At 43.7% G+C, this 14,695-nt stretch overlaps 1 protein-coding gene and 1 long non-coding RNA gene across 2 annotated transcripts in view; both read right to left on the minus strand.

Annotated features, from left to right (window-relative positions):
• The window catches only part of LOC109401167 (neuronal membrane glycoprotein M6-a), a 39,677-nt gene extending 31,567 nt beyond the window's left edge, over window positions 1-8,110 (minus strand). Inside the window, exon 1 of the mRNA XM_019673648.4 lies at window positions 7,716-8,110. Within this exon, the coding sequence (XP_019529193.1) occupies window positions 7,716-7,719 (4 nt within the window). The 5' untranslated portion in view covers window positions 7,720-8,110. The remainder of the gene's footprint in view (window positions 1-7,715) is intronic.
• A 5,863-nt stretch (window positions 8,111-13,973) lies between these two features.
• Window positions 13,974-14,488, minus strand: LOC115267317 (uncharacterized). Its single transcript, XR_003897735.2, has 2 exons — window positions 14,364-14,488; window positions 13,974-14,308 (listed from the first exon to the last, which is right to left on the minus strand). It is a non-coding gene; the product is annotated as an uncharacterized LOC115267317 (long non-coding RNA).
• Window positions 14,489-14,695: the final 207 nt, after the last annotated feature.

Raw genomic sequence — 14,695 nt, forward strand, 5'->3', positions numbered from 1 at the left:
ATGTGAGTGCCCTTGTTAGTTTTTGTAGCATTATTGTATTTTGGTGACATCGACACAAGACTAATTCAGAGGAAGATTGCCCTTTACTAAAGTTTACTGAAACTCTTTACATTATTACGCAGGAATTATAAATTATTGTTTCTTCTTGATTTGCTGAAAACTAAGAATAAAAACAGTTATAACTTTTAAAATGACTTAACAGATCGACTTCAGCAACCAATATTATGATTTTAAAATTCTCAACATCTAAATATAACGCAAGTCGTATTTTCAATAAAATATATCAAAATATTGCAACTTCTGTTAAACCAGCAACAAGCTTGGCATTTCAGATTATTTTCATGGATGATAAAAAAGTGATTAATAATTAGAAATAATAGAGCAGTATGGAATTATTCCTGGAAATGCAAAATTTTCCCGGTGGCAATCTGAATTCCCGAATATTTCCCGGTTTTTTTCCCGGTGATTCCGAATTCCCGGCTTTTTCCCGGTTCTTCCGGTTCGCTGGCCACCCTGCAATGGGCAAGCACAGTCGAAATCCATTTTCCAAACAAGGATCTCGCGCGGAAGAAGTGCTTGACGTGGTCCATTCTGCCATTTACGTGTAGCGTGCTAGATGCATGTTGCACATGGACCAAGTATGGAAAGGATTCTGGTTGGATGCCGTGTACCTATTGAATCGCTCTCCAACAAAAGGTCATGCCGTCACCCCGGATGTTCGGATTTTCGAAACTCGTGTCATGGTCTTCATTCCAAAACAAAAACGCAATAAGTGGGACGCAAAATTCGAAGAAAACGTTTTGACGGGCTTCGATGGGGAGGCCAAGGGGTACAGGCTGTACCATCAGTCGGGAGTTGAACTTTATCAATGAAGGTGAGATTGTCCCAGCATCGTCAAGTCCGACCAGAAAAAATATTCTCGTGAAGCATGAAGAGGTGATTGGGATACCCCGAATGAAGTCCAGGACGAAGTACCAAGCCAGCGTTGGAACCTCCGATGATAACGACGCGACTTTGAGTGAAGTTGGTGATAATACCTTGATCAACTTGATCTCCGTGCTCCCAGGTGTCGAGGCACAGCGGTCGAGAACACATACTTTTAGGCAAGAACAAAGAGTTTGTAGTTTCAACGAAAGGTCTTCCCAGTTCCCTACCTCCTCAGAAACCAGCGTGAATCCAACGAGGATACAACATCCGTAAGTGATGCAACTGATGCCATCCGATCTTTGGAGAGCCGGGGTCAATTCAGTAAGGTCCACCTCTGAGCTGCAAAACGGTGAGTCGATAAGGAGAGCGTCCAATATAGCTCTGGTCCTCACAAGTTCCTACCTCATGCTTCCACGGGTCAATCGATGACAAAGACCGCCAGCTAAGAGTTGTGTGCTTAGCTGGTAGTGCAGCCTGGGCACTGTTGTCCTTCTGACATCAGCTAGATTGAGGAGGTACGATCCGAGTGTCTGTTCACCAAGGAGGTGCGGCTCAAACAGCGTCTGTTCTGGCATCCTGCGGCTGAGTAAGAAACGCTGCACCACGCCCAGCTAGATCCAAGGTGGTAGCCCCATCAGCGTGGTCGTCCCAGTGTTGGTTGGGACGTTAAACAGAACTGGCACGATGGCCCTCCGGCGAGACAGGAGTGTTGGCGTAGGCCCAATAAGCCACCCGTAAAAATCCCCATTGCGAATAACATAGGAGAAAATACGACTCGATACAATCGGCAAAGACCCACGCGACGAAATAAGGACTACGATTGGAAACTTGGAACATGGAATTGCAAGTCACTAGGTTTCGCAGGATGTGACAGGATAATTTACGACGAACTACATCCCCGCAACTTCGACATCGTGGCGTTGCAGGAACTTTGTTGGACTGGACAGAAAGTGTGGAAAAGCGGGCATCGTGCGGCTACCTTCTACCAAAGCTGTGGCACCACCAATGAACTGGGAACAGGATTTGTAGTGTTGGGAAAGATGCGACAACGTGTGATCGGGTGGCAGCCGATCAACGCAAGGATGTGCATGTTGAGAGTTAAGGGCCGTTTCTTCAACTACAGCATCATCAACGTCCACTGTCCACACGAAGGGAGACCTGATGACGAGAAAGAAGCGTTCTACGCGCAGTTAGAGCAAACATACGATGGTTGCTCGTCGCGTGACGTGAAAATCGTTGTCGGCGACATGAACGCGCAGGTAGGAAGGGAGGAAATGTACAGACCGGTAATCGGGCGAAACAGCCTGCACGCCGTATCGAATGATAACGGGCAGCGATGCGTAAACTTTGCAGCCTCCCGTGGTATGGTAGTCCGAAGCACCTTCTTCCCCCGCAAAGATATCCACAAAGCCACCTGGAGATCACCCGACCAACAAACAGAAAACCGAATCGACCACGTTCCAATCGACGGTAAATTCTTCTCAGATATAACCAACGTCCGCACATACCGCAGTGCGAATATAGATTCGGATCACTACTTAGTCGCTGTATGCATGCGCTCAAAACTTTCGACAGTTATCACCACGAGTCGAAGTCGAACGCCGCGGCTCAACATCGAGCAACTTCGTAACGTAGAAGTGGCTCAAGACTACGCGCAGCAGTTAGCAGTGGCCCTACCAACGGAAGAGCAGCTTGGCGCAGCTACACTTGAAGATGGCTGGAGGGACATCCGATCCGCCATAGGTAGTACCTCGGCTACAGCACTAGGCTTCGCGACTCCGAATCACAGAAACGACTGGTACGACGGCGAATGTGAACAGTTGAAAAACGAGAAGAATGCAGCATGGGCGAGAATGCTGCAACACCGTACGAGAGCGAATGAGGCACGTTACAAACAGGCGCGGAACAGGCAGAACTCAGTCTTCCGGATGAAGAAGCGCCAGCAGGAAGAACGAGATCGCGAAGCGATGGAAGAGCTGTACCGCGCTAAGGACACACGAAAGTTCTACGAGAAGCTGAACCGCTCGCGCAGAGGCTTTGTGCCACAAGCCGACATGTGCCGAGATAATCACGGAAATATTCTCACGAGCGAGCGTGAGGTGGTCGAGAGGTGGCGGCAGCATTACGATGAGCACCTCAATGGCGACGTTGCAAGTACCGAAGGTGGCGTGGTAACAGATCTAGGAGTATGTGCACAGGACGAAAGACTTCCGGCCCCTGACCTTCAAGAGATTGAGGAGGAGGTTGGCCGGTTGAAAAACAACAAGGCCGCTGGAGCAGATCAACTACCAAGCGAGCTTCTAAAATACGGTGGAGAAGCACTGGTGAGAGCACTACACTGGGTCATTACCAAGATTTGGGAGGAGGAAGTATTACCGGAGGAATGGATGGAAGGTATTGTGTGTCCCTTAGCTTAGCTTAGCTTAGCTTAGCTTAGACTGACTGCACACATCTATGGTTGCTATTCCGTGATTGACCCGAACCAATGACAGTTGCACAATGAATCAACTGAATAATTGACTGGGAGTGGTCAACATTCTCACTGTGCACGCTTCAGAGACTCTCTTCAACGGTACAATAACGGCGCCGGCCACGTCCTTGCAGTCAGGTTGGAAGAGGGAAGGAATATTAGTAACAACCTTTGTTAAGTGAAGGACCGCGTTTACCGCTGCGACTCCACCAAAGGTTGCAGGAAGGAGTGTTTGTTAGTAGGAAAGGTATCGTTGGGTCTGGATTCACTTTGATAAGCAATATGACCTTCGTGTTATGCTGGTTGCCGCGCTATTGTTTGCTTCACGCGGAAAGCAAACAATCGACCGTGGTCGCTTAATATTTACTGCAAACGACGCGACAAAATATGCAATGTAACACGCTATTATTCGCTTCACTCGGAAAGCAAACAATCGATCACCCACGTCAGTTGGTCACTTAATATTTCAAATCGAACTGCGGAAGCTACTCGCCAAATATTTAACTGCAAATGACCCGACCGAATATGCAAGCTGACGCACTATTGCTCACTTCATATGAGAAGCAAACAACTGATCACCCACGGCAGGTGATCCTTCAGTGTTGCTACAAAAGACGCGACACAACATAAAAAACTGACTAACTCTTGATCAATTCCATCAATTCACACGGGGAGAAAACCAGCGATCACCCACGTCGGATGAATGCTATATGTTTACTTATCAAAAACAACAAAAACCTACGAGTGACGAACTATACAAATTCAATGAAAACTGTTTCAAAAGTAAACATGCACTAATTAAATAACTAGATGCAAGTTATCACCTGCGCTAAAAAAATCCGAAGGCAGAAAAAAAATCGAAGCACCGGAAGCGAAACGCGCGCGATTCTCTGAGTTCGGCTTTTCTATTTTCGTCGAAAAAAAAAATTAGCGTACTCGGTTAACAAAATAAAGTGTAATAGTGTATAGCACAAGTTGAAACCTTTCTTGGGTCGAGTGTGGAGTTTCGGTATCAAGAGCTTTCGTATGATAACCTAACTGATTCTAGATTTCTCCAGTGGATGGGGAAGGTATTGTGTGTCCCATCTACAAAAAGGGCGACAAGTTGGATTGCGGGAACTACCGCGCGATCACACTACTGAGCGCTGCCTACAAGATACTCTCTCAAATTTTATGCCGCCGTCTATCACCGATTGCAAGAGAGTTCGTGGGGCAATATCAGGCTGGATTTATGGGTGAACGCGCTACAACGGACCAGATGTTCGCCATCCGCCAGGTGTTGCAGAAATGCCGCGAATATAACGTGCCCACACATCACTTGTTCATCGATATCAAATCGGCGTATGATACAATCGATCGAGAACAGCTATGGCAGATTATGCACGAATACGGATTCCCGGATAAACTGATACGGTTGATCAAGGCGACGATGGATCGAGTGATGTGCGTAGTTCGAGTATCAGGGACACTCTCGAGTCCCTTCGAATCTCGCAGAGGGTTACGGCAAGGTGATGGTCTTTCGTGCTTGCTGTTCAACATTGCTTTGGAGGGTGTAATAAGAAGAGCGGGGATAAACACGAGTGGGACGATTTTCACGAAGTCCGTTCAGCTGCTTGGTTTCGCCGATGATATTGATATTATTGCTCGTAAATTTGAGACGATGGCGGAAACGTACATCCGACTAAAGAGTGAAGCCAGGCGAATCGGATTAGTCATTAATGTGTCGAAGACAAAGTACATGATGGCAAAGGGCTCTAGGGAGGAATCACCGCGCCCGCCACCCCGAATTCATATCGACGGTGATGAAATCGAGGCGGTTGAAGAATTCGTGTACTGGTGACCGACGACAACGACACCAGCAGAGAAATTCAGAGGCGCATTGTGGCAGGAAATCGTGCTTACTTTGGACTCCGCAGAACTCTACGATCGAACAGAGTTCGCCGTAACACGAAGTTAACCATCTACAAAACGCTGATTAGACCGGTCGTCCTCTATGGGGACGAAACATGGACCCTACGTGCAGAGGACCAACGCGCCCTTGGAGTTTTCGAACGGAAGGTGTTGCGTACCATCTACGGCGGAGTGCAGATGGAAGACGGCACTTGGAGAAGGCGAATGAACCACGAGCTGCATCAGCTGCTAAGAGAACCAACCATCGTCCATACCGCGAAAATCGGGAGGCTACGGTGGGCGGGTAACGTCATCAGGATGTCGGATAGCAACCCGACTAAAATGGTTCTCGAGAGTCATCCGACCGGTACAAGAAGACGTGGAGCGCAGCGAGCTAGGTGGGTCGACCAAGTGGAGGACGATCTGCGGACCCTACGCAGAGTGCGGAACTGGAGACAAACAGCCATGGACCGAGTGGAATGGAGGCGGCTACTATGTACAGCAGAGGCCACCCCGGCCTTAGCCTGACCGGTAAGGTAAGTACCTCTGAGGGCAGGATTTAAGCAACCACTGAAGATTCGTACACGCATCAGAATGCAATGGCGCGTGACGACTCCGAATGGTGGAAGACAGTATTTAATACATGATGAACACCAAGCGGTCATGGACAACAGCACGTGGGCCCTAACAACCCTTCAGGAAATGGGTATTCAAGACCAAGTATAACGCTGCTGGGAATATCGACCGCTACAAGGCACGACTAGCCATCAAGGACTACTCACAGCGAAAGGGGACAGACTATGACGAAACCTACTCGCCAGTGGTTCGTCACAGTTCACTTCGCTACCTTTTTGCACTTGCTGCCAAGCACAATCTTCTAGTCGACCAGACGGACGCCGTCACCGCTTTTCTCCAAGGCGACCTGGACTAGGATATATATACATACATATACTGAAACCCCCGTGTTTCAAGCAATCTGGAAAGCAGCCAACTGAATAGGAGGTCCGAAGTACTATTCTAAGCCAGCAGCTACACGTTGACTGGGTGACAACGACCCATGTAAAGTTCTAACAGCTACCGTAAAACTTCGACAATAATCCCCCTAAATATCTCCTCCTTTTTCAATTCAATTCAATTCTACATTTATTTCTACCTTAACAAATACAGTTAGTGATTTACATTCAACAATTGAGATATGGAACTCCTTGCAGCAATGACATAGAACATATACTTATTCGAAGACAACTAATCAACAACTAACAAAAATTCGACGAAAAAGGAAAAAATTGAAAAAAAAACTTTAAATTAGCATAGGAAAAATTGATACAGAAGAAAATCTTAATTCTAATATCACGGCCAGCTCTTGTAAAAGGGGATTAGCAGATGAGGCGCAGCTCTGCAAAAATTTAGAATATCTCCTCCTTAACCCTTTCCTTCCCACGACTTTGAACGACTGTATCTACATATGCCAAAAAAGCGTTTCCGTAAAAAGTTCTTAAACAAAAGTTATTGCAATTCGGCTATTTTTTTCTAAATCAATCAAAAACATTTTGGTTTGTAAATCAATAGATTCTTGATTGTTTATCAATAGTTCAACTATTAAAACAAGTAGTTAGTAGTTGGGTTTATTTTATGAGGTTACAACCATATTCTGAAAATTATTGCATTGTGCTCTAGAGCAATCATGCGAAGTAGAGGGTTAACTAAAAATCTTGATATTCTTCTAAGAAAAATCTTCAAAAGATCTCAGGAAAATCCAGTAGAAGTACTTTGCTCTACTAATTTATCTTACTACATATTATTACACGATTATCACTAGAGAAGAGACACAATTTCTGCAGTAATGTTTAATTAACCGCATTCATCGGCCCCTTACCTCGTCTGTGTGTCTTCAATGCTAGACCTAAAAGCAATTGCCGACCTCAAGAAGGGTGATACTACATAGTTTGTTGTAATGATATGCAGTCAGTTTCTCCCGCATACAATGATCTTCAGGAGTTCACACTATCTACCGAACCGACTAAACCCTATCCACTAACTCGATGCTCACTACCACACCCGCAATCGAATGACTGCAAATTCCAATGTTTTGCTTCTTGTGTTTCCATTAAAACCGTTTCAATTCAGCACTCCCAACCATTATCATCATGTCGTCGACGTCTATTTTGTATGAATGAAACTTCCTCCACAAAACCCACCCACCTGCCTGCAAAATTAAAACCCATTCATACAGTGGGTGGTGAGACGACACGGAACCCCACCTTATTTTTTTGATTGCCCACCCAAGGGGGCGAGACAGGGGACTATGCCCTTCAATGACGATTGGAACCCCACAATGTCCCCTTTCGATCCGAGCGCGATTTCTTATCACCAATCACCATCACTTTCCCCTCCCAAATTGATAACGAAAACTCTTATCGGTACGTACCCATTTCGGTTTCGGATTCGTTGTTTATCGAAGCTGGACGATTCGTATCCCCGTCCTGTCGTCCGTCGGTCGCACTTCAGTGGCTCTTTAAACGCCTTTCGGTCCACAACACAACACCGTGCGTTCGCGGACGCTTTTGTTCGTCGCGTACAAACACTGATGAAGACTGCCAGCGTCTACAACTCCTGTACGAGGGGGAGGAGCAACCTGCAGCCAATGGGTTTTCAATTCCGAAATAATTCACAAAAGCGCACTTGAAACCGACGGAATTTACTTCTGAGTGAAATAACTGAACACAAACAGCGGGTTGGTGGTAGATTTTTTTACAAATGCATTGATAAAACAACGGAAATTAGGAAATTTTCACCATAAACAAACGAATTAATGCACTCGCCATTTACGCTGTCACTTTGAGATAAATGATGCTGTCAGTGAACAAACGCACACAGCAAAAATTGTTTTTGTTTAATGACAAGTGCGGGTTTTTAGTACAAAGAGTAGGATTTCGATGCCGCACGGAGATGAAAGGCGAAACTTGAACTTATTTCCGGAATAATTCGCGAATAGGGCTTAACTGACAAAGCAATAACATTGCGAAAACAACAACCGAATTTTGCTGATACAATTTCAATTCCTATTTAAAAGTAATTCAGATTAATTTAACATGAACAAGCTTAAATGCCACAATTCTGACACATTTTCTTGATTTACTAATAAATCAATACGAATTTGTTAATTTTTGCACTAAAAATTGCATTTATTTTATACCGCATTTAGTTCACTACTGGACTGCGAACTGCGACATTATAAGTGCGAAAACGTAAATAAAAGTGCGCGATTGCATCAAAGGGAACGTTCAGAAATTACGTCCAACATTTGGGGGAGGGGGGGGTCTAGAAAAGTGTGACAGTACGTGTATTGGGTATAGGAAAATTGCGTGACAGAGGGGGGAGGGGGGGTCTACAAATCCCGAAAAACGATGGACGTAATTTTTGAATCTTCCCAAATCAGGTTAATGTCTTCGGCGCACTATTTCTTCAATCTATAGAGAACAAGTGCTCTGAAGACACCGAGTTGATTTGATGCAATCGCGCACTTTTATTAGCGTTTTCGCACTCGTGAAAACTAGTGCGATAGTCCAGTGGTGAACTAAATGCGCTATATTACGCCCAAATCGATGCCCGATAATGTTAAATCAGGCCAAACATTTCAATAGGTCCTATCTGCATTTGAGAGGTTCTCTTTGTTTACTTTCTCTTTCAATTATTGCATTGTAATGGTACACTTTTCAACTATTTTTGCAGTACAAATCAAAAGACGATTGTTTTGACCATCGTTCAATGCAAGAAGGCAATCAAAATACAAATATGTAAACAGCTGAGATATTAACGAAAGAGAGAGAAACCAAAGAGAGCCTCTCTTCTGCAGATTGGACCTTTAGACATGTTTGGCCTGAAATACGCCCAATACTATGCGCCTTGAATCGATATCATTTTCAGAATCGCCTTTTACTATTCGCCTTGTTTTTAATTTTGACAGGATTTCGCCGTTTGCTTTCGCCGTGTTTATGTTTTGATTTCAGATTCGCCTTTCACTATCGCCGTGTTTACGTTGTGATTTCAGTTTCGCCTTTTACTTTCGTAAACAAAACAACACGTGCCCACATAGAATGTATTGGGATCTGCCGTAGATCGGATAATTGAATTAGAACAACTGTTCGGTTCAAAGGTTGGGAACTAACAGGGGGTGGGAAACTCGGCACACTTGATTTTGTGCCAAACGTGCCGGTGATGTGCCGAAGTGTGCCGGCGTGCTGTCAGTTATGCTGTCAGTTGATTTAGTACATTTTATGTATCTGGCAACCTTTATCTTGTTTTGATTTTGCTTTGATGTGTTCCTGATTCTTCGTAATCATAACCAAAAAATTCGCTGATTCGGCAGTGGTCTGTGAAGTTTATTTTAAGAAAACTTTGCAGAACTGAGTAATTTGCAGTCGATGCCGGGGTCGATGGCCAAATCTATTCTAGAATGCACTAGCACAAAACTTTGACTAGAACGCCAAACTTTAGATCCTCATTACTTGTCTTTGCCCTTATCATGCATTCTATCCAAAATTCTATGCAACACTCCATCGCAGATCTGTTATTTCAAAGGATTTACAACTTCGTTTTTTAGGTTACAAAACATTCGATATCTTCGGAATGCCTTTGAAACGGTCTGAACCCCCGTCATGCTTGAAATTCAGTTAGATCTGGAATCCTGCCTAGAATTAGATTGCAATTGCAACAGCCGGAACAGTTGCATTTTTAATCAGTGTTGATACAAGTTGTCTTCGTTATTTTACTTCTTCTCAGGTTTCTTCTCCAGCAAAAAAAACACAAAAAAGTGTTGCCAGTTTGATGACAGCTAGCTCCATTAATGTGCCGGTGAGTGTGCCGAAAGTGTGCCGGGCACTTTGTGCCGAGTTTCCCACCCCCTGGGAACTAACTAACTGAATCATTTTATTGTATGTCAAAGTACAATAAATATCATGGCCTTCTTGTTCACCAAGCGCCTACTCTCCAACACTCCTCCTCGATTGGTGAACTCCTACTGCTTCTCGGAATCTTGCCAGCTTTTGTGGTGCCAGCGGCTTGGTGAGCATATCCGCTACCATTTGATCGGTAGGACAGTAGCGAACATCGATTAGGTTTTCTTCGTGTAGCTTGCGGACAAAATGGTATTTTGTATCCACATGCTTTGAGCGGTTGTTGATCTTCGTTAACTTCAGTTGCTTGATGCACGATTGGTTATCCCCTGGGTCGGAACATCAACGGAGAAATCTTGAAGCATCCGGACGATCCACGTGAGTTCCTGGCAGCACTCGGCAAGTGCCACAAATTCTGCTTCGGTACATACGTGTTCCTGTTCGGTGGAGGTCCGATATTCTGGGGATCGCGCAAGCAAACCTGCGTTGCGCTTAGCAGTACAGTCATGACTCGCTGGTTGGGGGCTTAATAGTTGGGTGACTTTTTAGTTGGGACCCCGTTAGTTGAGTTGTCAGCCAACTACACTCAGAATAAATAACACATTAAATTTAAAAGTTCTGCACTTAGATTGTGACCAATTGCTTTTGCACTTGAAAAATGTGTGCAGCGCTATCAAATTTTTGTCGATTCAATCATGATAGAATTTATGTGCGTCCCTTTTGGTTTTTAATCGTTCAGCGCATAGTTTACATTGGAAAGAATAATAAAGCTATTTACACGTGGGATTGACTTTAAAATAGAAATAAATGCCAAATTTCTAATAATCAGTGATCGCGTTGGTTTTATTTGTTAAACAAATCAATCCTAAAGCTATTACAGTCATGACTCGCTGGTTGGGGGCTTAATAGTTGGGTGACTTTTTAGTTGGGACCCCGTTAGTTGAGTTGTCAGCCAACTAAAAAGCACCTGGATGTCATAATTCAATGTCAAACTGAAAATGACAACCAATCTGTAATTCCGAGGGGCGAGCTAATGAGTTTTTGGTTGCTTTAACTTTACTGATAATCGAGAAAAAAATTCTATTTCATATTTCTTAAAAAAAAGAATATGTACAATTACTTCGAAACAAATGCAAAACATCGGCAATCTTTATTTTGTCGATCATTGAAACTGTTTTGTGCTTGCTTTTGGTCCGGGTAGTTTCATAAACATCTATATTTTCACTTCACCGACTGAAAATGGGTGAAAATAATTATTTCTCGCATTGGCCATATATGTATCTTGCAAAACGTATAAGTTTTGCTCTAAATGTAAAACAAATTGAAAATGTTTCCTTTTTACTTCCAACCTAAACATGATTTAAAAAAACAATGCGCACGCCCCTTGTGCTGCTGTCACTTCACCCAACTAGCGAATCGAATTCGTTGGTTGGGTGGAGGTTGTGGCTCAACGAGCGGGTTCCGACTGTATTGGGGAAGAGCATAAAGTGCCTCGTCGTGCGCTCCGCCAGTTCCTTCAGCGGTTGGGATAATCGCCTCGTGATCCACTATGGGGCCGTCTCAGTGGCCGGATGGTTGTGTATTGGCATGACGGAACTTGCGTTGGCGATCACCAGGAATGAAGTCACAGACTGTAATCCGGTCATGCAATCCGTTCCAGTCCTAACTTCAGATGGATTTTCGAGAATAACTCAGTTTTTCTTTCATTGTGGTTCTGATGCGATGGATTCCAATTCTGAAAAATAAATAAACCGGTGTTTTAATCACTTAACAATTTATTGAACGCAATTTGTTATAATTACCTCCGAAAACTTTCAATTGTCCGATTATTAAATTAACAACACGTTTTCGAGCAAAACATTCACGCGCCATTGTGTTTTCTTATGGTCATTCTATCTTTTAAATTTTATGTGCGCAAGATTGTGTGTTATGCTGCTACACTTGAAATGTATTTCAGTGATAATAAAAATCATTTATCTTACTTATAGATTTTATTACTTGCACATAAACGGGCGATTCTCTCTCTCGCCGGCAATCTATGTGGTTAGCGCACATATAATCTATCAGTCAATTAATTTGAGTGTAAAAAGCACCTGGATGTCATAATTCAATGTCAAACTGAAAATGACAACCAATCTGTAATTCCGAGGGGCGAGCTAATGAGTTTTTGGTTGCTTTAACTTTACTGATAATCGAGAAAAAAATTCTATTTCATATTTCTTAAAAAAAAGAATATGTACAATTACTTCGAAACAAATGCAAAACATCGGCAATCTTTATTTTGTCGATCATTGAAACTGTTTTGTGCTTGCTTTTGGTCCGGGTAGTTTCATAAACATCTATATTTTCACTTCACCGACTGAAAATGGGTGAAAATAATTATTTCTCGCATTGGCCATATATGTATCTTGCAAAACGTATAAGTTTTGCTCTAAATGTAAAACAAATTGAAAATGTTTCCTTTTTACTTCCAACCTAAACATGATTTAAAAAAACAATGCGCACGCCCCTTGTGCTGCTGTCACTTCACCCAACTAGCGAATCGAATTCGTTGGTTGGGTGGAGGTTGTGGCTCAACGAGCGGGTTCCGACTGTACCGAAGCAGAATTTGTGGCACTTGCCGAGTGCTGCCAGGAACTCACGTGGATCGTCCGGATGCTTCAAGATTTCTCCGTTGATGTTCCGACCCAGGGGATAACCAATCGTGCATCAAGCAACTGAAGTTAACGAAGATCAACAACCGCTCAAAGCATGTGGATACAAAATACCATTTTGTCCGCAAGCTACACGAAGAAAACCTAATCGATGTTCGCTACTGTCCTACCGATCAAACGGTAGCGGATATGCTCACCAAGCCGCTGGCACCACAAAAGCTGGCAAGATTCCGAGAAGCAGTAGGAGTTCACCAATCGAGGAGGAGTGTTGGAGAGTAGGCGCTTGGTGAACAAGAAGGCCATGATATTTATTGTACTTTGACATACAATAAAATGATTCAGTTAGTTAGTTCCCAGGGGGTGGGAAACTCGGCACAAAGTGCCCGGCACACTTTCGGCACACTCACCGGCACATTAATGGAGCTAGCTGTCATCAAACTGGCAACACTTTTTTGTGTTTTTTTTGCTGGAGAAGAAACCTGAGAAGAAGTAAAATAACGAAGACAACTTGTATCAACACTGATTAAAAATGCAACTGTTCCGGCTGTTGCAATTGCAATCTAATTCTAGGCAGGATTCCAGATCTAACTGAATTTCAAGCATGACGGGGGTTCAGACCGTTTCAAAGGCATTCCGAAGATATCGAATGTTTTGTAACCTAAAAAACGAAGTTGTAAATCCTTTGAAATAACAGATCTGCGATGGAGTGTTGCATAGAATTTTGGATAGAATGCATGATAAGGGCAAAGACAAGTAATGAGGATCTAAAGTTTGGCGTTCTAGTCAAAGTTTTGTGCTAGTGCATTCTAGAATAGATTTGGCCATCGACCCCGGCATCGACTGCAAATTACTCAGTTCTGCAAAGTTTTCTTAAAATAAACTTCACAGACCACTGCCGAATCAGCGAATTTTTTGGTTATGATTACGAAGAATCAGGAACACATCAAAGCAAAATCAAAACAAGATAAAGGTTGCCAGATACATAAAATGTACTAAATCAACTGACAGCATAACTGACAGCACGCCGGCACACTTCGGCACATCACCGGCACGTTTGGCACAAAATCAAGTGTGCCGAGTTTCCCACCCCCTGGGTTGCACCACAGACGAATCTTCGTCGGTGGTTGCACAACATGCTTATACTTGTTTGAAACATTCACAATCTCTTTAATTTTAGATTCTAAATAACACAGGCAACTGCTATCTAATGCTGCTCGATACCGAATTACGAGTGACCGAAACACACACCCACATCAAACATTGTCTCATCGGTCCCGAATGTACGGTCAAGGAATATCGCTACCGACGATTCAACGGACGCTGCACGACATCCATCCTGGCCGATCGCTCTGAGGCTCCACCGGCTATCCCATGAAACGTATGCTTCCTCCGGCGTACAACAACAGAGTCTCTTCTTCTCGTATATTGGATGGTTTCTGACAAAGACCATCGTAAATTGTTGATGATGCAACCTAAGATTAGAAACTAGGTTTTACTCATAGATTAATTAAAATAGTTTCGCCTTACCTTGAATCCAGGTGCAAATACGCGTCTGTTACAAATGCTTACAATTTCAAAGTGGGCTTCGGCAGCAGGTTCGGATGGTAATGACGGAAAAGAAACAAGCTACAGTTTTAGTTTTTACGAACCAATATGGTCAGGGGGTGGGAAACTCGGCACAAAGTGCCCGGCACACTTTCGGCACACTCACCGGCACATTAATGGAGCTAGCTGTCATCAAACTGGCAACACTTTTTTGTGTTTTTTTTGCTGGAGAAGAAACCTGAGAAGAAGTAAAATAACGAAGACAACTTGTATCAACACTGATTAAAAATGCAACTGTTCCGGCTGTTGCAATT

This window comes from Aedes albopictus, chromosome 3, assembly GCF_035046485.1.
Source record: "Aedes albopictus strain Foshan chromosome 3, AalbF5, whole genome shotgun sequence".
NCBI lineage: Eukaryota > Metazoa > Arthropoda > Insecta > Diptera > Culicidae > Aedes > Aedes albopictus.